This window comes from Hydra vulgaris, chromosome 08 (assembly GCF_038396675.1).
Source record: "Hydra vulgaris chromosome 08, alternate assembly HydraT2T_AEP".
In the NCBI taxonomy this organism is placed as follows: domain Eukaryota; kingdom Metazoa; phylum Cnidaria; class Hydrozoa; order Anthoathecata; family Hydridae; genus Hydra; species Hydra vulgaris.
Window position 1 is genome coordinate 48,005,775 of NC_088927.1, and position 26,978 is coordinate 48,032,752.

At 25.2% G+C, this 26,978-nt stretch overlaps 1 protein-coding gene across 3 annotated transcripts in view; it reads left to right on the top strand.

Annotated features, from left to right (window-relative positions):
* The first annotated feature begins 854 nt into the window (after positions 1–854).
* LOC100204563 (uncharacterized) overlaps positions 855–26,978 on the top strand; it is a 42,406-nt gene continuing 16,282 nt past the window's right edge. Inside the window, exons 1-14 of one of the 3 annotated variants that reach the window (XM_065803844.1) lie at positions 855–1,001; positions 1,084–1,180; positions 1,948–2,135; positions 5,078–5,182; positions 5,907–6,065; positions 8,296–8,418; positions 14,745–14,870; positions 15,134–15,301; positions 15,398–15,516; positions 17,480–17,646; positions 18,099–18,328; positions 19,714–19,881; positions 20,031–21,407; positions 25,323–25,575. In XM_065803844.1, the coding sequence (XP_065659916.1) occupies positions 882–1,001; positions 1,084–1,180; positions 1,948–2,135; positions 5,078–5,182; positions 5,907–6,065; positions 8,296–8,418; positions 14,745–14,870; positions 15,134–15,301; positions 15,398–15,516; positions 17,480–17,646; positions 18,099–18,328; positions 19,714–19,881; positions 20,031–21,407; positions 25,323–25,575 (3,400 nt within the window). In that variant the 5' untranslated portion in view covers positions 855–881. Of the gene's footprint in view, positions 1,002–1,083; positions 1,181–1,947; positions 2,136–5,077; positions 5,183–5,906; positions 6,066–7,237; positions 7,340–8,295; positions 8,419–14,744; positions 14,871–15,133; positions 15,302–15,397; positions 15,517–17,479; positions 17,647–18,098; positions 18,329–19,713; positions 19,882–20,030; positions 21,408–21,806; positions 22,078–25,322; positions 25,576–26,978 lie in introns of those variants that run through there. The other 2 variants (XM_065803846.1, XM_065803845.1) reach the window with 2 other exon arrangements.

A 26,978-nucleotide genomic window follows, 5' to 3' on the forward strand; every position in this document is an offset into this window, starting at 1 on the left:
GATCTAATTAGTAACTAAATTTACATATTTAAATCATATATATGGTTAATTTTATAAGACCATAATTTTGGTTAGTTAATTTTAACATATTGTAACATCTATTCTTAATCTGAAAGGTAATGAAAATAGACTTAATAAAATTAACCTCTAAAAAAATCATAAAATATCAAAATTAAGTAGATGTACAATACATATTTTCAATCATTAAGACATTTAATTAAATCATTCCTCCTAAATTTAATAAATTCAATAAAAAGAGGCCACAAAAAATGAGCACAAGAAAAACAAAATAAATAAAAGATATAATATCTTTACCAACTGAGTTTCAAATCAATGAATGCAAAACTTGTTTAAAAATCTTAATGGTAAATGCAAATAAAACTATGGAAAGCTATTTAAATTGAATTTGTTAATTTATTCTACTGCTGTTATACATTATATACCACAGTAGTTATTATTATTAAAAATGGATTTCAAAAAAATATTTTTTTTATCACTATTTCCTACAATAGCAATGAAAAACAAAAAAACAGCAGTTAACTAATAATTTGAGTAAAATTAGTTCTGATAGTTAAACTTAAATCAATACTAAAATACACATTAAATAAAAATGAAGCATCCTGCAGCTAAAATACCACAAATTAAAAACATAATATGACTAATTTATAATCATGATTACATTTTTTGACAACACATGTTTTTAATATTATTTATTATGATTAAGTTATATTATTTACTCTGGTGTAACTTTTCTATTATGTTTTTGTTTTCACTAAATGTAACCATTAAAAATAAATTAAATATATATCATTATTTTAGGTAGACTCTAATAAATATATTGTTTTTGTTTAGAAAAAAAATAATTTAAATGTATTAAGTAGATGTATAATGGGAATCCTTTTCCATGTGGATCAAACATGGATTGGAGGGTTATTTTGGAAAATGTTCATAAATCACGAAAAATTCAAGATGCAGAGAAAAAATCCAGATCAGAAGAACTGGTCAGCATATTATTTAATTTCCTTATTTTTTCAAAAACTTTTTTATGCTTGTGTTATAATGTTATTATAATTTTGTGACTAGGAAATTTTAAAAACAAAGTTAAAGCATTTTCATCAAGAGGTTCACAATCTGAAATGTGAGCTTCAATCTACAAAACTAAAGCTTGAGAGTTACGAAGGTTTAGTATGCTTCAACTGTTATTATATTTTTATTACTTTTTTTTATATTATTGCATTTGTTTGATATATTTTATTTTATAGCTATTTTTATAATAATCAAAACTACCTTTAACTATCTTTAACTTATTATCTACTTTAACTTATTAACTAGCCTCTATACAGTTCAATTCTGAATATTTCCGATGGTATATAATGAGCGATTTTTCTTAATGGAGAGGATCTTTTACTTAATTTTAGAGAACCTTTTTTTTTTTCAAACGAAAACTATTATTAAGTTTTAAAATCTTTTTTTCAGTTTAATTTCAAGCTTTTTAAAAATTTTAAACTGTTTATTTAATTTTTCTGCTATTTTATTTGCTTTTTTATTTGGCAAAAAAACTGAAAACGCAAAAAGAGGACAATAAGTGATATGTACAATTTTTTCATAATGGAATGCTTGGAGATATTTTTCTTTTTTATTTGAAGTATAACATACATCATAAAAGGCTTGATATTTTTTATACAAAATTTTGTTAACTATTTATACCATCTTTACAATCTTTTGATTAAAAAATAAAAAAAATAAAAAATGCATGTTTTCAAATAAGCACTCAAAACAAGTGTAAAAAGTATTTGAGTATGAGTCAACAAACCCTAAAACTTACCAAAAAAAATAGACTGGTATCTAATAATATAAAATATAAAATAAGATGAAAAAATGTTTGGTATTTTACATTTATCTTAATTATTTTACTCAAGTAAAAAAAGTTATTTAATTATTGTTTAGTTGTTATAGAAGATTTAAAAGCAAAAAATGAACTGAATGAAAAGAATTTTGTTATCAAGGAAAAAAATCTAAAAACAACGATTTGCAAACTAGAGTTAGATAATAGAAACCTTACAAAAAAACAGAAACATGAACATTTTGAAGTTGAAAAGGAATACAAAAATGCCATTACTCAACTGGAAATGGAGGTTTTATATTTAGCATTTACACTTTTATTATTTAGTAAATCGATTTTCAGTCTTAAAGGTTACATTCTTAAATAGGCTATTTTTCACCACTTTACCTAATATTAATATTGTAATAATATCATATTATTATTAAGTAATAATATTGTATTATTATTATATATTAATATTATTACTTAATATTAAAATCAACTATATCAACTAATGGTTATCACCATGTCAAAATCTTATATGCACCTTATGAAAAAAATATCTAATGTAGTTACCCAATACTATTGATTAAGTAATTTCCAAAAATCATTATTCTTTTAATATATTATAGTATTTATAATATATATGATATTTAATATATATTTATTTATAAATATTAAATGTATATTTTTATTAATGTCTGTGTATTAAAATGAGGTGAGTGGGTGAGGTGGGAAAAGGCTTAAGCAGTTTTTTTTAATTTTGCAACCTTTAACCAATCAGAATATGTTGTTAAAAAATTCATTTTCTTACAATCATTTTTATAAAATGTCAATTCAGAATAGATTTTAGAAAAAAGACACTAAGACCATTCTTTATAAAAGGAGATATGCATCTAAATGTAAAAAAGCCATATTTAAACATCATATAAATTTAAAACCTGTTAAGGCAATAATGCTAATAGGTTTTCTAGCTTTGTCAAATCTTCAAAACTAAATAATGTTAAAAAAATGTCTCCTTATATTGTTTAACAAATAATTTGGAAGAGTTTCAATAGATTTGTTAATGATTATATTAGCATTGACTTCATAGACTTTTCTGCAGAGATATTTTGTTAAAAACTTAAAATGTTCAATTTAACACATTGTTAAGATAGTGAAAACAATTATTGCCCATAGTATGTATCTATTTTTATTTTTACTTTAATTAAGTTTCAAGTTAAACATCTTTCTTTTTTTTCTTTTTTTTTGTGTGTGTTTATTAAGGTGCTCCCAGAAGTCCTTATAATCTTATCACAGAGCATTGCGTAAGAGCATTTAACTAAGAACTTCATGCCTCCTCCCTTACCAATGTTGCTTTAACCTTGGACCTCTGGGTTCTGAGCCAGAACTACTCTTTCTGAGCCACTGCACCTTGGCTGCACTTGCATGCTTAAACATTGGCTTCAAGTTTTTTTCTGCTACTTTTTAAAAAGGATCCACATGGGATTCTAGTAATTGTGGACCCATCTCATAATTTGTTATGAATTTAAAATAGGTAACATGTAAGTTTAATGGGAAATGAAAAATCATAAAATTTTCTTTTTTTATTTATGAATATTAACTTACTTAAACAGTGGTTTACTAAATTATCTAAAAATTTTGAAAAGCCTAAAATAATAGTTATAGTAATGATACACATGTCATAATTGTATACCATAAGCCTTACGTCAACCATTTTCTTTTTCTGTGCATAAAGTCTAATTGATTAAGAAATTTTAATTTTTATTAATATTTTTTAAGTTGATATTTATGGTTTTATAAGTACCAATTATTTTTCATTGTTAAAAATTCAGAGAGCTATACACTAAAAAATTTTAATATTGCAAGAATAAAATCTTCAGAGTAAGGAATAAAACCTTCAGAATAAGGAATAAAACCTTCAGATTAAGGAATAAAATCTTCAGAATAAAGAATAAAATCTTCAGAATAAGGAATAAAACCTTCAGAATAAAAAGTAAAACCTTTGGGAAAATTATAATATGGTTGATATGCATTTATACTTGTGTTATAATTGTAATTATATCCTTAAATAAAGTAAACATTAATTTTATTTACTTTATAGGGGATGCTACTCATTTAAAAAATAGAAGTAAGAGATCATTTGCTCTTTTGCGCAGCGGTTTCATTAAACTTAAAAATAGAAGTAGGAGATCATTTGCTCTTTTGCGCAGCGGTTTCATTAAACTTAAAGCGCTATTTTAATTTTTAGTTTTTATTAAAGACTCTGTGAGGGAAAACTTTTGATCTTTTTTGTTTTGTCTATTAGTTAAATTTAGCTTTGCGTAATTTATGGACGACCCCTAACCTAATATACCTATATTATGCATATTTTTATTATATAATTAAATCATAAAAGTTGTCTGCTATTGCCCGAAAATATAGTAATATCTGAGGTAATAGAAATCTAAATGAAAATTTCTTTTTTCAAGAATAGATTAAAGAAAAATTCTATTAGTAAACAATGCAAAATGGTTGCTTAGTTATTAGGAAAAGTCTTAGTTATTAGGAAAAGTCTTAGTTATTAGGAAAAGTCTTAGTTATTAGGAAAAGTGTGCATAGCTTTAACAAATTAAAATTAAAATTTAAATAATCTTTCCTTAAGGACTATTTATAAATTGATCTGTAAGGAAATTTCTTTGTGCACTTTAGTTAAAATTTTAGTTAAATTAAAGTAAAGTTAATGTGGCCTATGAGAATTGATCTTTTTAAAATTTTTTATTTATGTTAATGTGATGTATGTGAATTGATTTTAAATTTAACGCTTTGTTTAAGTATATTTGTAACCAATGAGTATATATTACATAACAGTTAAACAAACTTTTGTAACCGTAGCGGTTATTAAAATGTTAATTACTTTATTTATCAAACTGTTTAAAGAATATCTTTCATTAAAATTAAAAGTTCTGAACACTTTAGTTTGCTTAAGTTTATCATTCTAATTTTTGATTAACAATTACATTTATATTCAATGATGTAATTTGAATTGTGCAAACTATTTTATCAAGTTAATTTATAATATTATTTTCCCTTTATAACCTAATGTTAATATCAATTAATTTTTTCTCAGAGTTATATACTTGAAATAACTTCCTTTGATGTTATTAATATCAAAATATAAAGAGCTTTAAAATGTGAAGTAACTCTGTAAATTTTGAATTATACTTTCCTTCTTCTGTTTTTGTATAAGATATTAACATGTTTTTTGTTTTTTAGAAAGAGCATCTTAGTATCTCTGTGCTGAATTTACAAAAACTACTAAATGAAATAAAAAATAAAAATGAAGACATGGCTACTGCAAAGCTATTAACAAACTCTAAGGTATCGTCATGGTTATTATGAGAATAGTTATCATTATTATTGTCACGATCAAAACATCATGATAATTGCAATCATTCTCATCATTATTGTCACGATTCAAGCTTTTTCTTTAATACTTAATCAAAGTATGCTGTAAAGAAACTTCTTTAATACTTATATGATTAATAAATATGCTGTGAAAAAAACATTTTTTCAGAATTTTTAAAACATAAATTTTGTAACAAAAGACATTAAATATCTTAAAAAAATTTAATAAAGTTTTTAAGGTAGCAAAAAAACAGGTAGCAAAAAAACAGCTGTAAATAATATCTTGTGATAGCCAAGTCTTAAGATTGATGTTTTTGTATTTCTGGAATAAAAATCTTTTGGGGTTTCTAATATTAGAAAAATTCCCAGAATCATTATAAATGTATTAAAAAATATCATAGTTCCTTTGTTGGTTCTTCACATTATCACTAAAATGCTGAATCAGCATAAATTCAACTGACATTATCTCAAAAACCAATAAGCTTTTAGTTTTTTCTCAATTATTATTTATTTATCTGCAAATAAAGTAAAAATCAATTCTGAGAGGTAAAGCTGATGTGATGTGGATAAATTTATATAGAATAATCCACTGTCATACAATATAGTTACCACCATATAACATAGTTACTGTCTAATTACCATTTTAGATGGTTGCCGCATTGTTTAATTGTTATCACTGTATTACCATCATATTTAGGCAGAACTATCTAAGCTTAGAATATTGTACGAATCAAGTGAACGCGATAGACTTTCTGAAAGAAAAGAGAAACTTTCAGTGATGCGTAGCATGATTCAGTTAACCAAAAAGCTTTCAGACAATGAACTAGAGCATAAAAAGGAATTTGCTAATATTAAGGTATTTCTTTCTTTTATGTTGACTTAAAATTTATTATCAATCAATTAATTATAAATGTTTACATAATAAAAGTTAATGAGACTGTTTAATCCTAAATAATTTTCAATAATTTTTTTTGTTAGATTTTTTTTTCTATAAAATTATATAAGGTTGTGTCTGCAAAAAAAATATTTTTGCATTTAACCTATTTATTTACATATTTACCTTTTTACATTTTTGCTCTAAAATATACATTGCTAGTTCTCAAAACAAGTTTTTTTTTTTAAACTTATTAACTCCCAACAAAGCAACCATTATTAACTGCAAGCAACCATTATTAAATTGATGAGTTACCAGAAAACAAAAAGTATTTTTAAAGAGGAGGGAAACGGTTGACAAAAGACTTTAAAAACTGTAAATTGAGTCAGGAAAACATAAAGATGGAAGAAAAGTTCTCAGCATTGATGTGTGGGAAAAAAAAGATAAATAAAAGTTTTTGGAGCATGAAATGACAGATGCATAAACAGTTGTTAAATGATGAGTCATGCAAGATCAAGTTTTGGTTGGTGATTTTAATGACAAATAAAAAAAAAAAAATTACTTTGCTAAGTCTCCAATAAGTATTAGGTATACTAAATAGGTTTAGGTGTATTATGAGATATCAATGGGTCTAAGTAAATATTGATAGGTCACTATGATGTGATACATCATAGTGAGTATATTATGTTGTTATATTTTGATGGTTAAATTTTGATGGTTTAATACAATAAGTCTAGGTAGTAGGTGTATTCGGTTATTAGAGTTACAATTTATTAGTTGGAATAAATCTTAAGAAATAAAATTGATTCAGAATTGATTCTTGAGCAGAACAAAGCAAACATGGCACTTATTATTGTAATCACATTAAAAATTAATTTTAGAAATTATAAAAATATCAAAATGTACTTTTTTTCTCTTCTTAAAACATAAATTAAGTGTTAAAAGCATTAAGTAATTATTAACATAGTATTGTTAATTTAAGATGTTAATGGTATTCTTTGAAAGTATTGTTTATAAATATTGCATAAAATTTGTTTGTAAATAATTTATGAAAATGTTCTCAGTGTTTTAAATTTTTAATATATCCAATTTAAAAATATTAATAATGAATAAATGATTAAATAATAAATAAATTTCTTATTAGAAAGTTGAATGTTCATAAAAAAAGTTAGTTGGAGTGAAGTTTTTATAAAATGGAAAACAATTTTATAGGTAATTTTAATACTGAAGTTGCTTTGAAATTTTGGCACTTTCAGGTATTTTGCAAACATTTTTTTTTCTTGCAAGTATGCATATTTTTATTAAATGTAACAATCAATTGCTGTAATAAAAAAAATGTTTCATAATATAAAAACATTTTTTTTATTACAGCAATTAATTGTCATAGTTAATATAATAATAACCATATGATATGGTTATAATAACCATGGTTATGCATAATTTTTTTATCAAAATTATGATAAATAATGAAATTAATGAAATTGTTGATAAAACGCAACTGTTTAAATCCAGAGGAGAATTATGCAACCTTTGCTTAAATGAAACCACATAATATCGTCAAAATGAAAATTGTCAAACAAAAGAAATGAGCTGGTATTAATAAGCCACCATAAACAACTTTAACGCCATCAAAGAGACACTACATTGTAATTTTTGTGATTAATTTTTTTAGTTGTTAAGATTGCCTGTAACATCTAATGATGCCTTAGGTGTAAAACTCATCATGTTTCTTTAATTCTCAGGTGTTATTATTTAATTTTACCTAACATAATTTGCTCTAATCTGTATTAGGCACTCTATACTAGTTTTTATTAATATATTTATTGCTAATATATATATATATATATATATATATATATATATATATATATATATATATATATATATATATATATATATATGTATATATATATATATATATATATATATATATATATATATATATATATATATATATATATATATATATATATATATGTATGTATGTATATATATATACTTAAGTAATTTTATTTTGAATTGTAAAGTTTTCTGAAGTTTTTTTAAAATTTTTTTCTTATAGTAAGTATCAATTAGTATTTTTGTAAATATATAAATTCTTATCAATTTTTGATGTGACAATTTTATTCTTTAACTTTTGGATCTCAATAAAAATATAAATAATTTAAATATTGAAATTTTTTTAGTTTGATCTGTTACTTTTTTTTTCTAGTATGTTCGTTTATTTGAAAAGTATGAAGCTGCCATGTTAAAATTAAGAAACTTTTATGAAACTGCAGAGTATGAGAAAAAAGAAATAAAGAAGAAATACTTGAATGAAATTTCTAGTCTGAAGGTTTTATTAATTTTGTATAATAATTTATATATATATATATATATATATATATATATATATATATATATATATATATATATATATATATATATATATATATATATATACATATACATATATACATGTATATGTATATATTTTTATATATATATATCTATACCTATATACATATATTTATATATTATATATATTATATATATATATATATATATATATATATATATATATATATATATATATATATATATATATATATATATATATATATATATATATTTAACTATATACATATATTTATATATTATATTTATTATATATATATTGTATTTATTACATATATTATATATATATATAATTATATATATAACATATATTATATATATATATAATTTATATAATACCAGTGGATTACCTCCGACAGGAAAGTAATCTTCTGGTATTCAGAGTGGTAGCCCTCCTTAAAGAACAACTTAACATCAAGAAGTAATCCATAGTGTTTGTCTCTTTCATTTCATTGGTTAAAATAGAAGATTGAGATATGAATAAACTTACTGACCAACAAATAAAGGATGTCTTTCAGGTAAAAACTAAATGAACAAACTAAATTATTTAATCGAAAATGAATGAAAAAGATGCTGAAAACAATTTCCTATTTATTTGAAAAAAAATAATAAGACTGACTATAAACCAATCAATTTCTATTAGACAAATGCTATCTCTTTTAACTATAGTAAATTATCCAAACTGTCCACACTTCCTTTGACAAACAAAACAGATGTTATCACAAATTATAGAGGCTTGGTTCACATTGGACTCAATTAAAAACATTGATGGCTATGACCTTTATCAGACATATAGAGAATTGGAGGAGGAGTTGCCATTAATGTAAATAAAAAACTTACAAATATAAAAATCATTAATCCAAATTTTAACAGAGACTGAACTAGTCTGATACTAATAAAATAATTTTCATTTCATTGTTGGTTGTTTATACAACCAACTCCACCAAACTGTACAACTGATTACTCAAAATTGATTTCAATTAATTCATTTGAATGAAAACTCAATTAAGCATGAATTTAATAAAGTTTTAAATGATTGTTCTCCATACCAAATAGTAAATTTTCCAACATTCAAAAAAAGCGACTCTGTTGCTGCAGTTAACACCCTTGACCTTGCTTTAGCTTGCAATCTGAATTGTAATGATTTTCTTCAACTTGATGTACAGTAGGGCGGGTCATACTTTTTTTTTAGAGTTGCTAACCTGGCTATGGTCTAAAAAGTTGCTCTAGGTGCTACTTATTGTAAAAAGGCCAAAAACATTTAAAACAACAGGTGTCTTGTACTTGCAACTTTACCGCAAAGATTTACCCTTTAATGGCTTATAGCTAAAAATATAAGAAATTCATCAAGCACTTAATATGATACAGAGGCCATATCCATGGCTAGCGCAAAAAAGTATTTTTTTTGGGGTTTTATAAGCATTTTTTGCTTACTATAAAAAAAAGTTAAAAAAAAAGATGCACCCCCTTAATTGCGGCCCTGTCAACGATAAGGGGGTGTTATCGACGTCGAAACATAAAATTCACTTAAATGGTGAAGTTCAAGATATTATTAGTTTAATGAAACAATATAATCAAACGTAATTTACAAAAAGTCTGATTTACAGCTAACACTAGGTAGTTCTGTTCTTGATGCAGTACACTGTAAAATCATTCCATGTCGCGATTCATGCCCAAAAACGGTTGAGCTTGCTGCAGAGATATCTTGGATAGCACGCTCAACTGCCTAAGAGTGACAGGGTATACCAAAAATGAAATCAAACTGACAGTGTTGAAGTTTTTCACTTTCAATAGCTGCTAGCAACGGTGGTGTGAGGTTAGCTGTAGCCCAGTCAATCATATCAACGTAAGTCAAAGCATTGGCGTTTAGCTTGACACTTGACTTATCAAAAACACGCACAGAAGAACTACACGAAGTACTTCTCAAATTATTTATTTTTTCACAACAGAAATGTCGCACAGAATCATCATTGTCACAAACACCAGAAAGAAGAATGTTTTCGGAGTGGGCAAAGTAGTTGTTGTTCTGCAACACAGGCTCTAATATTTTCCAATCTTCTGCTCCAAGCTCATGACACTGCTTCAGCAAGTAAAAAAAGTTCTTTGCACCATCAGCGCAAGAAGGATGACTCTTGATATTGAACCATGAAGGAGCGTAAACATTTACTATAAAGCGTACAATTTTGTATAGTGATGGGGAACAGACTTCTTTTGACATATACAATCTCAAAATTCTGTTGGCTTTTGTCAGCCACCTAGCATGGTTTAAATTTCCTGGCATTGCGTTCTGTAAAGACCTAATTTCATCACTATTTGTATAACCTTGCTGCACTGCTAAGCATGCTCTAAAAAGATATATTTGATCTGTACTTAGACTGTTCTTAACCTCATCATTAATCTCAACCACTTTTCCTAACATAGCTTTAAACTTTGAAATTGGTAAATCCTTGGGGTCAAAGTCTAGCGCACTCATAATTACACCACTGGAACTACTAGGACCTCTTATACATCCTCCATCAATAGCAGAAATGTATTTCCGAAATGGTAGTTCATTAGCATGCAACAGGCAAACAAGCCATTGCAGTGGTCTTGCAACGCCTTTCTCTAATTTTCGAATCACACCATTTCGTTTGCCTGTATTGGTTACTGTACCGTCACAAACAACTGCTAGTAGCGTACTTGCTGAATTTGTATTTGCAATTATTGATAATATCTCATTTGCAATGTCAACTGCTTTACCTGTTTCTGGCATTACATGATCAATGTAGTTATTGTTTGGAAATGATACAATAACATAATGTTCTCCCTTTATGCTTCTACGTATACCAGACTTCTCAACAAAAGTTAAGTCTTTCTTCCCATCAAATCCAATACAAATTAGTTCTTGCATCTCGGCAGCATGCTTAGAAACTTGTTTCTGCCGCCAAAGACCTCTCTGACGTCTAAGTTTTGCAGGATCTATTGCAGCTTCTGCCGACAATAGCTTCATATCTTTTAGCACTGCATTCACTACAAGACAAGCTTCTCTGTTACTAATCTTGCATCTGTCCAAAGCTTTGCACAACTCCGGATATTGCAATATTTTATTAGTTTAAGGGACTTATTAGTTAAGTTTAAGTTAATATATTATTCACAAGAGATAAGTTTTGCTTTAAATAAGGTAAATTTACACAAATGAATAAATAATTTAATCAAGTCAACTAGGTTTGAGCTGATTCATGATGATTAGCCCGTGAATGCTATGAGTTGTTTTTACATACTTTCAATGAATCTTGTTGATTGTTTATTCCTATTTTTAATAACAAAATAGGAACGTTCAACCCTGGTTGGATGCAAAAGTTAAAAAGGCAATAAAAATTAAACATACTCTATTTTATTTGATTGAACATCGGCAGCCAAGAATCTCAAAGGCATTTAACAAAATGTGCACTATTGTTAAAAAACAAGTCTAAAGATCAACTCGAGAGGACAAAATGGATTTAGTAATGAGAGCAAAACTCGCACTGAAACTTTTATTCTCATGCATAAATAAAAAACAAAATGTTAAACCCCAAATTAGAGCAATCAAAAATAAAAAAGAACAAAATTACCACTGAAATATCAAGCATTTCAAATATATTAAATAAGCAATTTAAATCAGTCTATGTTAACGGTAATACCCAAGAAATACCCGAATTCTAGCAAAGATGTGAAAACCAGTGAGATTGTCTAATATTGTCAAAATGAGTATTGATGTTATATGGTCACCAATATAAAATTACTTAAAATGTTAGAAAGTGTAGTAGTATGTTATATATGTTATATAGTATAGTAAATGTTAGAAAGTATAGATGAATGTTAGAAATTATAAATGTAAAGTAATTTTTGATGAAATTGTTCTGTTTGTTTTAAAATGGGCTGCAGATAGTATTTTCAAATTGAGTTTTGACACTGTTTTTGACAAGTCCCATTTTTTTTCTGCTATTCATAAATGACTTTCCAGAAGTTGTGCTGTTGGCGATAGTAAAATTATAGTCATAGATGAAAACAACACTTATATTCTTTTTATGTTATTCTTTTAAATCTAAATATTTTGGGAGCTTTTTTTTCTTTTAATACACTGCCGTTATTTATGTTCCACATAACAGAAACAGTGCTACCTATAAACAATAGCCTAAATTTAATATATAAAATAACAATTAACTAAATTATAGACAATTAAATTTATGTACTACAAAAAATATAGTTAAAAGAATTAAATGCATATAAATATGAATAATAAGTTTTGTTTCCCAATCCAATAACTTTTTCCTCTCAAAAGACGTTCTTAAAATTCTGATTAAGGTTCAACAATATGTTCATTGGTAATTTTTCAACAACTTTTTAACCTTGGTATGCTTAAAAGTGTTATTAAAAAAAACATAGTAATATAGTTTTTTTAATATTGAAATTTCTTTGTCATAATTCTTTGTAAGTAAGATTTCAACTTTTTAACAGTTGTTTCAAAAACATGAATGTTTATAATAGTTTTTAAAATTACTTCTTTTTATGGAGACATTCAGAACAACTAAGTTATTTATTTATTAGTAATATTTCGAGACCACTTGAAAAGTAGGCACAAGCGGTTTTCACCTTAGAAAAATCAATTGCTTCAAGTTGGAGTAACTTGACCATAAAACTGTAATGTCCAAAATTTGAAAAATGAAAGTTTCTTAATGTTTCTCAATATATATTTTACTTATTTTTAATGATGCGTTTCTTTATAATTTAAAAAAAAATGGCGTCTTTAATGCTGTTTATTTATGTTGATTTTTCAAACTTAATTAAATTATTTAAACAAATTTAACTTAAGATTTTTTTTATTTTTGAATTGACTCTTATTTTCTTATAAACTATCTACTCCAACTTGAAGCAACTTAATACCAAAAATTGCTGGTATTGAGAACTAAATTTGCTATTGAGAAGTAAATAGAATGATGAGTTATCTAGTGGTCTTAAAATATCACTAATAAATAAATAACTTAGTTCTCCATAAAAAGAAGTAATTTTGAAAATAACTTTTAATTAGGCATTACTATATACTTAAAGGATATCAGGTATAAAATTTTATATTAAAAAGCTAACTAAAACAAAATGGTTTTAAAAGTTTATTGATTCTTTAAATGCATTCATTTTTGAATTTCTGTCAAAAAAAAAAGACAATTAACATTTTATTTTTTCAGAAGTCATAAAGTGCATGTTTAACAGAGAGAAAAAAAACAAATTGCTAAAAAATAATCTGACAAAGAGTCTAAAAGATATTTATATGAGAGAATATACAAGTTATGACAAGAAATGTAATGATATGATTTTAAGCAAAAGTTAAATCAGATTGTTTTACTAATGAAAAACTTATGAAGCAAATACCTGGTAAAAAATTTACTTTTTACTAATTATTTTGTTTACTTTTATCATGTTTTAGAATTGATCATTTCAGAAAGTTTCATTGCAAAATGAAACAACATTTGATGTTTATATAAATTTAAAAAATTTTCAAAGGGAATCACTCATGAATTTGCTGGTGCACCCAAGATGGTATCTTTAAAAAAATTTATTGGATTGGATTTATGGAATCTGATTTAAATAAACTAAAAGTTTTTTTAACATTTCAGCCATTTACAATAACAATAACAAAAATAAAAAATAAAAAACAATCTAAATAAAAATTATCTTAAAAATATACAAACCTCTTGTGGCTGTTAGAAAATCAAAGTTTTAATAAGTTGAACATTTAACTTGATTATGGAAAACTACTTTGGCATTATTTATTTTCTTTTAAAATGTGTAATTATTGAATTATTTACAAAATCATTATAACAAGGAAGTTCAGTTTGTGATCAGTTTCTACCTAGTTAGTAAATTCAAGGTTTTTTTTTGTGTTTTATATCTAGATTTTCTAGAAAGATTAGTGTAATATTACTATTTTTTAAAATTCAAAAGATGTTGTTTACCTTTTATATAAATGTCTACCTTCTTTTTTTCATAATAATTCATAAATAAATTTGCTAAATCAGTTAGTAGATTTCCAATGTCAATCTCATTGGTTTCTCATTGCCTGAATATTTTGTTATTATTAAAAATGATTAAATAAAAAATTCATTTGTTTAGTTAAAAATAATTTAGTTTTTAATTCAATTCATTGGGAAAGTTACAATTTGGTCTATTTTGAAAAATTAAATCACAGCAATTGACAAGGATGAATAAAAGGATTTTTAAAATTTTTTAAAACTTTAAAAAATACTTTAGATTTGTTTTGAGAAAGAATTAAGAGACATTTATACAGAAAAAATAACTGCCCAAGAATCACTCGAGCTATTTTTAAAGAACAATCAATTTTGTAGCACAATCTATGATGATGTCATTGAGGAAGAGGTATGTTTTTGTTTTTTTGTGCATACCTTTTTTTTTATGTGCATACAGTTTTGTGTGCTTATAGGTTATAGACTTATAGGCGCTTAGTGATGTTAGTGTACAAAAAAATTTTTGCAATTTAAATTAAAAATTAAATTTATTTCAAAAATTTAAATAAAATGTCATTCAAAATCTTGATTACTTACTTTATTATGAATCCAAAACTAAAATGGAAGTAAATTTAAGAAATAATTATAAAAGAATTTTTTAATTTCTTATTCCAGAACTCTAAAGATATACCAAAAGAAGTTAGTTGTGAATTAAATGTACCTGATAAACAGATCCTAGATGATTTGTTTAATCAGTATAGTGGGATTTACAAAAGATGTGAGGAAAACAGTAACTTGTTAAAAGAAAAAAATATAGATGGACACACTTACGAGATTACTAAGGTTGCTTTCTTGTTATTTTATTTATTGTTGAGAAATTTTAATAATTTTATTATTTGTAAATTGTTTTTAATTATCCTCAAATCTTATTTTCACCAGAAGTCACCAGAAGAAAATCCTATTTTGAAAATAGATCATCAAGCGGAAACAGATTGTCAAGTTGAAATAAAAGATCCAGCTATAAATGATCTTGAAATTGCAGAAAGGGCTTTTAAAAGGTGCTAAAAATAAATAACATTTGAAGAGTACACGTGAAAAAATGGCACAGCCACATTTAAAAACTATTTATAAAAGTCTTTATATAAAGCAAAGAAGTCTAAAAGCAAGAAGAAAAAAATAAATTACTCGAATGATTTGTTTGAAGTTTACATTTTTAATAAAATTTTTATTTTTATTAACTTTTTACTTTTATTAAATTTTTTTTATCTATGTACAAAGACTTTTATAAATGATCAATATAAACTATAAAAATATATAATACAGACAAAATATATATATGACTATGCCATTTTTCCCCCTGTGCTCTTCAATTACATTAATCAAATAGTCAATATGGAAATTAAGTTTTAACTGGAAATAATGTTTTTAAAAATAACTTTGTTTAGAGGTGCTCTCTAAGCCTTATATGTGCACTATATAAAAATGTGCTATTTAAATAAAATGATATTGAAATAATTTATATATAGTATTATAACAATTTTGGAATAAAAAATGATTTTAAGGGTTGCACAAGACCCTTAAGCATTAGGTGTCTGATGTTACAATAAAAAAAAAATCTATAATAGCATATCAATTTAAAAAAATCAAAATGAAAAGTTCAAAAAGAATAATCTTTTTTACAAAAATTATTATTTTAGATTTTATTGCATAAAATAGTTTTTTAACTAAAAAATTTTTGTTCAAGTTTTAATAATATTAATTTTTTTTTTTTAGGTTTTTACTTTAATTACTTTAACTTCTTTAATTCACTTCAAGTCCACTACTTAATTCTAGTTGGATCAACAGTGCCAATATATTCTATCAAATCTTTTTGCCTGTTACCCTTTTTTTGTATATATATATGTGTGTGTATATATATATATATATATATATATATATATATATATATATATATATATATATATATATATATATATATATATATATATATATATATGTATATATATATATATATATATATATATATATATATATATATATATATATATATATATAAAATATATATATATATATACATATATATATATATATATATATATATATATATATATATATATATATATATATATATATATATATGTATGTTTTGTGGATTTTCATTTTTTTTCTCTATACTTGCATATTTATGATATTTTTTTTTTTAATGAATTTCATTTTCATTTTTTTTTTTTTTTAATTTTATTCTTTTTCATTTTTTATTTTATCTTTTGAGTCATTTTACTTTGTTATATTTAATAATGTTTTAGAAAATTCATTAACATATAGCATGATTGGGTAGAGCATTGACCTGAAAAACAGATTTTTAGTACATGTGCGGTGCTTATATTCTATTATTACTTGTATTACATACTTTATTATGTCTTTTTTTTTTCTAGACATCTGTTCAATATACTTTTTCAATTTTTTTATCCTTCATCTCTTTCTAATTTTTTCTTTATTTCACTCGGTCTCGTCTTTTGATGCATGTTTTTACATGTTTTTAGTACTTTTTTTAGTATTTTTTTAGTAGTATATTGAACCCATATAGGTTAGAGAACACCTATTTGAAAAAAGTTTTTAAACCCTAGCATATACTTGTATTTACAAGGACTTTTGTGTGTCAGCAAACATCTTTTTTGTTTTCAAGCATATCAGCTGTTCTTGTAAGCATCTTATATGTTTACAGAGATACACATGTGTCATGTTTATGCTTGCAGAGATAAACATGCATCATGTTTAGTTTTGCACAGGGTTGGGATCAATTTATTTTTTATTGAATTCCTAAGGTATTTTTATTTGTATATTATAAATAAATTTGTAATATGTATGTTTTGAATGTTTTTTTATATTATTATGGTATCTATGACTATTTTCTTATAATGACATATTCATTTTGCAACAAATGCAGAATGAATAAATGAATGAGCGAATGCCTACTTTTAAATTATAATTTAATTTTTTGTTATAATATTTTTATTATAGTCAAATCGAAAGTCTGTTAGATGAAATTAAGCATTCTTCTATTAAACTCCAACAAATCACTGACGATGTTGATTCCTATAAAACTGAGATTGCTGATTTAAGAGAAGAAAAAAAAGATTTAGAAGAGCTATCAAAAAGTCATCTTGCACAAATATTCAATTTAAATGGTAGAGTAGTTAATGATTATTAATTAGTCAATTGTAATTTAGATATCAGGTTTTAAATAAAAATATTTTTTTGTGTGTTTTGTTTTTTACATTTGGTGTTTTTTAATGACTAATAATTTGTGCTATTGTTTGTGGCTGTTAAGTTATTGTTGCACATGATTTGTGTATTTGTGGTGGTGTTAAATGTAAAACATTTGTGTAATTAGTGTATATCATTTGTGTGCATTGGTTTATTTGTGCAGGTTATTTCTGTAGATTGTTTTAATTCATTATTGTAACTTTATGGTCATTTATATACATGGTTGGTTTATTCCATTTATTCTGATGGTTGATGCAAGTGTTTAGTGCAGATAAATAACTCAGGTGATTGCCAGCGGTGATTTTTGCAGGTGGTTTACTTAGATGATTAGTGCAGTTGACTTCTAATTGAAGCCAATTTATTTTTCGTTTAGAAACTATTTCTTCTTTGACGCACAATTTAAAAATGGCTGAATTATCTATTGAAAGTTTAAACAATCATTCGAAGGACATAGAGATTTCAAGATTAGAGGCTGATTTCAAAGAAATGGAAGAAAATTTTTGTAGTGCAAAAGAGTCTTGTAAAGAGTTAAACTTTGAAATTAATGAGCAGAAGATTCTTACACAACAAAAAGAAATTGAACTTGTGTTTCTTAAAAAAAAGGTATTTTTAATTTTTGTTCTTTTATTTAATTCTTACTTAAATGTTACCAATATTTACATATATATATATATATATATATATATATATATATATATATATATATATATATATATATATATATATATATATATATATATATATATATATATATATGTATATATATATATATATATATATATATATATATATGTATATATATATATATATATATATATATATGTATATATGTATATATATATACATATGTATATATATATATATGTATGTATATATATGTATATATGTATATATATATACATATATACATATATACATATATATATACATAATATATATATATATATATATATATATTTATATATATATTTATATATATATATATGTATATATATACATATATATGTATGTATATATATATATATAAATATATATATATATATAAGTATATATATATATATATACATATATACATATATATATATATATATAAATATATATATATATATATATATATATATATATATATATAAATATATATATATATATATATATATATATATATATATATATATATATATATATATATATATATATATATATATATATATATATATATATATATATATATATATATATATATATATATATAGCTTTTAGATGCAACTTTATTATTAAATTGCAAAAAGTCATTGTTTTGGTAAACTTTTTTGAATGTTATCTTTTGAGTGTTCAGCATTAATACAAAATTTCTTTCATTGAAACACTTTTTAACTTCTTTTATTGAAACATTTTTTATGCTTTTATTAGTATAATAGTGTAAATATACTGTTTATATTTTAGCATTAAATAAAGAAAAATCATCTTAACTCAAAATATAATCTTATTTTAACCAAAGTTTGACTAAATGGGAATTTGCTTTAGTCGAACATTTTTTAAGTTGAACCATTTTCATTGGTCCCTTTTGAGGTTCAATTTATCTGGAATTAACTGTGTGTGTGTGTGTGTGTGTGTGTGTGTGTGTGTGTGTGTGTGTGTGTGTGTGTGTGTGTGTGTGTGTATATATATATATATATATATATATGTATGTATATATATATATATATACATATATATATATGTATGTATATACATATATATATATGTATATATATGTATACGTATACATATATATATATATATATATATATATATATATATATATATATATATATATATATATATATATATATGTATATATATATATATATATATATATATATATATATATATATATATATATATATATATATATATATATTCAAATCAATTTGCAAACAAATTAAGGTAAACAAAATTAATTAAATGGAAACAAATAAATGATATATAATTTATATTTTTTTAATTAGCTAATTGAACTGGAGCAGACAAACGAAACAATTGCATTGCAACTCAAGCATTCGGAAGAAGAGTGTGATATTTTACAGAACACTTTAAATGACAAAGAGAACACATTGTTAGAATGTAATGCCATGCATATGCATTGTGATGAAAACCTGGAGTTGCTGAAAAAAGAAGTAAAAAAATTTTTTTTTTTGGAAATATTGCCTCAATATGTCAACATATTTTTTTTGAGTTAAAACTTATAAAATTATAGTTAAGTTGAAAATTATAAATATTATTCTTGGAGTTTTATTTATTTTTTAAAGTTGAATTAAACTTATAGAACACCATTCTTGAAGTTCGTTTACAAGAAAAACTTGGTTTGTTATCTTCTAAAGCTCTAGAAATTGAATTAATTCAAACGGAACTCCTTGCAGCAAAGTATCTTTTATCAGAAGAAGAAAAAAAAACAGAAGAGCTTGACAAAACTCTAAAAAACATATCAAAGAATATGGAAGAAAAAAAGACAGAAGAGCTTGACAAAACTCTAAAAAACATATCAAAGAATATGGAAGAAAAAAAGACAGAAGAGCTTGACAAAACTCTAAAAACGATATCAGAAAATATGGAAGAAAAGCTTGAAAAGACAGAAGAGCTTGACAAAACTCTAAAAAACATATCAAAGAATAATGAAGAAAAAAAGACAGAAGAGCTTGACAAAACTCTAAAAAACATATTAAAGAATATGGAAGAAAAAAAGATAGAAGAGCTCGACAAGACTCTAAAAAAGATATCAGAAAATATGGAAGAAAAGCTTGAAAAGACAGAAGAGCGTGACAAAACTCTAAAAAACATATTAAAGAATATGGAAGGAAAAAAGACAGAAGAGCTTGACAAAACTCTAAAAACGATATCAGAAAATATGGAAGAAAAGCTTGAAAAGACAGAAGAGCTTGACAAAACTCTAAAAAACATATCAAAGAATAATGAAGAAAAAAAGACAGAAGAGCTTGACAAAACTCTAAAAAACATATCAAAGAATATGGAAGAAAAAAAGACAGAAGAGCTTGACAAGACTCTAAAAAAGATATTAGAAAATATGGAAGAAAAGCTTGAAAAGACAGAAGAGCGTGACAAAACTCTAAAAAACATATCAAAGAATATGGAAGAAAAAAAGACAGAAGAGCTTGACAAAACTCTAAAAAAGATATCAGAAAATATGGAAGAAAAGCTTGAAAAGACAGAAGAGCGTGACAAGACTCTAAAAAACATATTAAAGAATATGGAAGAAAAAAAGATAGAAGAGCTTGACGAAACTCTAAAAAAGATATCAGAAAGTATGGAAGAAAAACTTAAAAAGACAGAAGAGCTTGACAAAACTCTAAAAATCATTTTAAAGAATATGGAAAATAAAAAGACAGAAGAGCTCGACAAAACTCTAAAAAAGATATCAGAAAATATGGAAGAAAAGCTTGAAAAGACAGAAGAGCTTGACAAAACTATAAAAAAGATATTAAAGAATATGGAAGAAAAAAAGACAGAAGAGCTTGACAAAACTCTAAAAAAGATTTCAGAAAATATGGAAGAAAAGATTGAAAAGACAGAAGAGCTTGACAAAACTCTAAAAAACATATCAAAGAATGTGGAAGAACAATCTAAAATAAATTTAGATAAAAATTATAAAAATGAAATTGAAAGTTTTGAAGTAGAAAATAACATGGTAAATATATTTTTCTATTTTATTGATTTATTTTATACATTCAAGTTTACTTTATTCATCACTTCCTTTTTTATTATTTATTTTATTCTCAATAATAATAATCAAAGTTATGCATTGCACACTGTATTTATAAATGTTTATGAACAAATAATATTAACCAAGGTTATGCATTGCACACTGTCTTCATAAATGTTTATGAAAAAATAATGATATTCAAAGTTATGCATTTTACACTGTATATATAAATGTTTATGAACAAATAATGATAACCAAAGTTATGCATTGCACACTGCATAAATGTTCATGAGAAGTATTTTTTTATTAGTATATTATTTTCATTAGTTTTCTTTAATGCTAGTTATATTGTACTTTTGAGTTATGATTTAGTTTTGCTTTTAGCATGCAAATCTAAACTTCAAGCTTCATGGCATCTGAATTTGATCAGGGAGAATTTTAATAGAACTATTATAATAATAGTATATTTGTAAATTTCCAGAATTTCCAAACTAAATAATTTATATCTTAAAAATATAATTCACTTTGCAAAAAAAAAAAGAGTATTAAAATTAATTATATATAAAAACATTAACGAAGTAAAACTTTGTAAAACTTGTGTTGTTTTTTTTTCGGTTTTTTTTTTTTTTTTTTGTAAGAAGAAAAATTTTGTGAACACTTATTGTAATCTTATTGTAATAAAATAAAGAACAATTATAAAATATACAAATATAATATAAATATATGTAACAAAAATAATATACAAATATAATACAAATATATGTAACAAAAATAATATACAAATATAATATAAATTTATGTAACAAAAATAAACTATTATATCTTTTAGATATAATTTTTTTCATACAGGGTTATAGAGGTAGTTTGTACTAGAGAGGTTTTTTAATTTTTTTAGTAATTCTGTGTATTCATGAGACATTTTAAAAATGATCTATACTGAAAAATTTTTGAGTAAAAAATCAATATAGAACTAATCAACAATATTAAAAAGATTCAATAAGGTTAAAGTTTAGTGTATACATTATTCAACATGTTTAGAAAAAGCCAACCCTGGATTAAAACAACCCCTGCCTTTTGGCTCTTGGTTGAGTAAAGGCTAGAGATGGTGTCTTGACAAAAATACTCATCTTGGGCAAATGTTAAATGCATCTGGCTACTGTCTTGAAGAAGGCCTCCTAGGAAAAGACTTAAGGTCTCATCTTATGATATTTGTGTTGATGGTTATCTTCCTTTAATTTGTTAAGACTCCAATAGTCACATGCTTGGACTGGGCATTTACATTTGTAAGAATTCACCCATTTGTCGGTAAACTAAGTTTCAATCCACAGACTATTCTTTTATGTGCCTTTGTTTAGCACCACTTCACTCTATCGTCTTTCTCTTTGTCCTATATTGTTCTCCTTCTGACTGCACTCTTTTTGATGTTATTTCTCTCCTTATCTCTTTACCTCTATCTTTATCCCCATCAGCCAATATTGTTGTTGCTGATGACTTTAATGCTCATCACACTGAATGACTTGGCTCTAGTGTCAGTGACATTGCAGGCGTTAAAGTTCACAACTTTTGCCTTTCTCAATCCCTAACTCAAATAGTCTTAAACTTTCCAACTCGCTTTCCAGACAACCCGAATCACTTACCTTCTCTACTCAACTTATGTCTTGTTTCTGATCCTAGTCAGTGGACATTTTCCACATTCACCCTTAGGTGCTTTTGATCACAGTTTGATCTCTCTAAAACTATTATCTCATTTTTCTTCATCATCTGAATTCCCCTATCATTGTTCCTTTTACAACTACCTAAAAGCTGACTGAGACTTTTTTCCGTGATTTTCTTCGTGATAGCCCTTGGGTAGAAATCTTTCTTCCTGCTGAAAAATATGCTTCTTACATAATTTTGTGGATTCAGGCTGGCATGGAATCTTTTATTCCCTCTTGACAAATCCAGGTCAAGTCTCACTCTTCTCCATGGTTTTCCTCACATTGTGCTGCTGCAATTTCTAATCGAAACCGTTACTTCCATATCTATCAGCAAAACAGTTCTCCAGAAAACAGACGTCTACTTATTACTACTAGAAACCATTGTAAAAAGGTTTTGTCTAACGTTAAAGCCCGGTATTCACAGGTCATGAAATCTTATATTTCATCACAAAAATTAGGCTCTCGTGACTTCTGGAGAATCTTTAATAGTATCAATAATAAAGGCAAATCTGTTATTCCACCTCTCTTGTATGGTTCAGACTTTGTCACCTCACCTAAAGACAAAGCTGAATTGTTTGCTAAGAACTTTTCATCAATATCATCTCTTGATTCCACTAGTTGCATTCTACCTGATATAGCCAACAAATAAGTTGATCAATTGCTTGACATTCATATCACTCCAGCTTCTATATCTAAAGTGATTTCCTGCTTAGACTCTTCTACAGCTTGTGGTTCAGACAACATACCTTTTATAATCTTGCAGAAGTGTTCTCCGGAGCTATCGTCTATACTTTCAAAACTATTTAACAAGTGCTTATCTGAGTCTTGTTTTCCAGCCTGCTAGAAAGCGGCATCTGTTATCTAACTACTGTCCCATTAGTCTTCTTCCTATTATAAGCAAGGTTTTTAAATTTTTAATTAAAGAATACCTAATCTCTCTTGGTCCTATACTCTTTTTAATTTACATTAATGATCTTCCAGATACTATCACATTTAAGGTGGCATTGTTCGCTGATGATTTTACCATTTATTCTTGTCATGATAAGAAGCCAACACTCTCTGATTGCTTGGATAGGCATTTGAGCTTGAAAAGGATCTCACTTCTGCTACAGCATAGGGCTCACAGTGGCTGGTGAACTTTAATTCAGTTAAAACTCAATTTTTTTCAGCCAATCGTTATCGCAATAATTTAGATCTACCTATATTTATGAATGGTAATGTACTGGATAAGTCATCTACCCTTCATCTTCTAGGATTAACCCTTACTTCTGATCTTTCTTGGAAACCATATATCAAATCGATTGCAAAATTAGCATCTTTTTATAAAGCTTGACACTTTCTTACTTCGGATTCTATTTTCTATCTCTATAAATCTCAAATCCTGCCTTTTATGGAATACTGTTGCTATATCTGGGGCAGATCTCCTAATGATGCCCTTTCTCTTTTAGACAAGGTGCAAAAACGTATTGTAAATATAGTTGGACCTGCTCTTGCAGTCAAACTCCAACCATTATCACATTGTTGCATGTTGCTTCTCTTTCTCTCTTCTACAAATACTATCATGGGCACTGCTCTAAAGAGTTAGCGTCTTTTGTGCCTTCTACTAAACTTCATTCTCGTGTTACTCGTCATTCAATCAAGTCTCATCCTTTTTCTGCGACTGTTCCTAAATGCTCCAAAAACTGTTATTCCTCTAGTTTTATTCCTCAAACATCAGTTTTTTGAAATTCGCTTCCTTCATCTTGCTTTCCTGATTGATATAATTTGCAATCTTTTAAGTCGCCTGTCAATTGTTATCTTGCTCTACAATCTTCATCTTTTCTCTTCCAGTAACTTCCACCTCTAATAGTGGTTGCTTGCAGTCTTGTTGGAAGTGAAGATGTTTTAAAAAAAACAAACAAAAAAACATGTTGAGAAATTAAATTAGAGAATTTAACTTGTTACACAAAACTCAAAACATGTTTCAATTTAATATGCACATTTTATGATGTTTTAAAGAAACAAGTATCATTACAATCATAACAAACAAACAAAAAAAAAACATTCTTATTAATAATATTAATTATTATAATTAATTATATTTATTAATTATTAATCATTATTATCAATTATATTTATTAATTATATTAATAATCTTAAAATGGTTTTAAACTTTGTTTTGTGTGAAAAAATTTAAATCTTTTTAAACATTCTAATATTTTAGAAAATAAAAAACTGTTCAAATAAGTTGCAGATAAATGATTTGAATAATTCTGTTGACGGATTAAAAAATACTACTGATAGATTCTGTAATATATCTAATGAGTCACAGAGTAATGCTGATGGGTTAGTGTGTTTAAACAATTTGATTGTTGATAATGAAATTTTGTCAAAGTATTTAGAAGAACAAAGTTATCTTTTAAATGACACAAAACTAGAGAATCAGAATTTAAAAAAACAGCTGGAGGAGCTTTATGGTAAATCTTGATTATTATCTTTAATAAAGTTTAAACATCTTTAATAAAGTTGTTTACCTTTCATATTAAACTATGTTTTTATGCCCAGACATTTGTTTGCCATTTACCTTTAGCACACAAAAAGCACTGATTAGATCACAATTCAATTCACAAAATCATAAGACAACCACAGTTATCACCCTCAAAAAACTGAGTTTTCTCTATCCATGTTTTACTAACCTAACTTCCATGTTCTATTTACTCATTAATTGGTGTCTGTAGTGATGGCTTGTCGCTAAAACATTTGTACCTATCTTTATCATTATTAATGATTTTTTTTAAACTAATTTGTTTGCAATCATACATTGCACACCTTGTAACAATCAACATCATACAACTTGCAACAATCACATTATATAGCTTGTAACAATCACATTGTACACCTTTTAACAATCACATCATACAACTTGTAACAATCACATCATACAACTTGTAACAATCACATCATACAACTTGTAACAATCACATCATACAACTTGTAACAATCACATCATACAACTTGTAACAATCAGATCATACACCTCGTAACAATCAACATCATACAACTTGTAACAATCACATCATACAACTTGTAACAATCACATCATACAACTTGTAACAATCACATCATACACTTTGTAACAGTCACATCATACAACTTGTAACAATCAGACCATAAAATTTGTAACAATCACATCATACACCTTGTAACAATCACATCATACAACTTGTAACAATTGCATCATACAACTTTTATGCAACTGTTATCATACTATGACTCTTATTCATAAAAAAGTTTTTCTTGCAACGGTTAGTGCATGATATAATGGTGCATAAAAGTTGTAAATTTCTGTTATTAAGTTAAATACATAATTATGATTTATAATTTATAAACTGATTAAAGTTAAAACTAGTTTTGTTTGTTAGATTTTAAACTTTTTATGTAAAAACTGTATGATATGTTCAACAAGCTTTTGAAAAATAATTTTTAGTCACCCTGTGGCTTTTTTTTTTATTCTTTATTTTGATATGCTTAGTGGAATTCCAGTAAATGTTTTTTTTTTTTTTGGAGTCACCCAGTGTATGTTTTTTTTTTTGGAGTCACCCAGTAGCTGCTTTTATTTGGAGGGCTGCAGCTGTTTGATTAAAGTTGAAAAAAAAACAGACTAGAAATCTAACAAAACAAAAAAAAATTTCTTGTTATATTTCTGACTTTTCAGAGGCTAAGTGTTAGTTTTGCAGTTAAATGCTTTTGTTTGAGAAGATTTAAATATTTTAAAGCCTAAGCCGCACAGTTTTACACTTAGAGTTTTTAGCTATCATTTATTCATTTAGCTTTATTTTAAACTTTTATGCAAAACTGTAGTTTATATCCCACAAGTTTT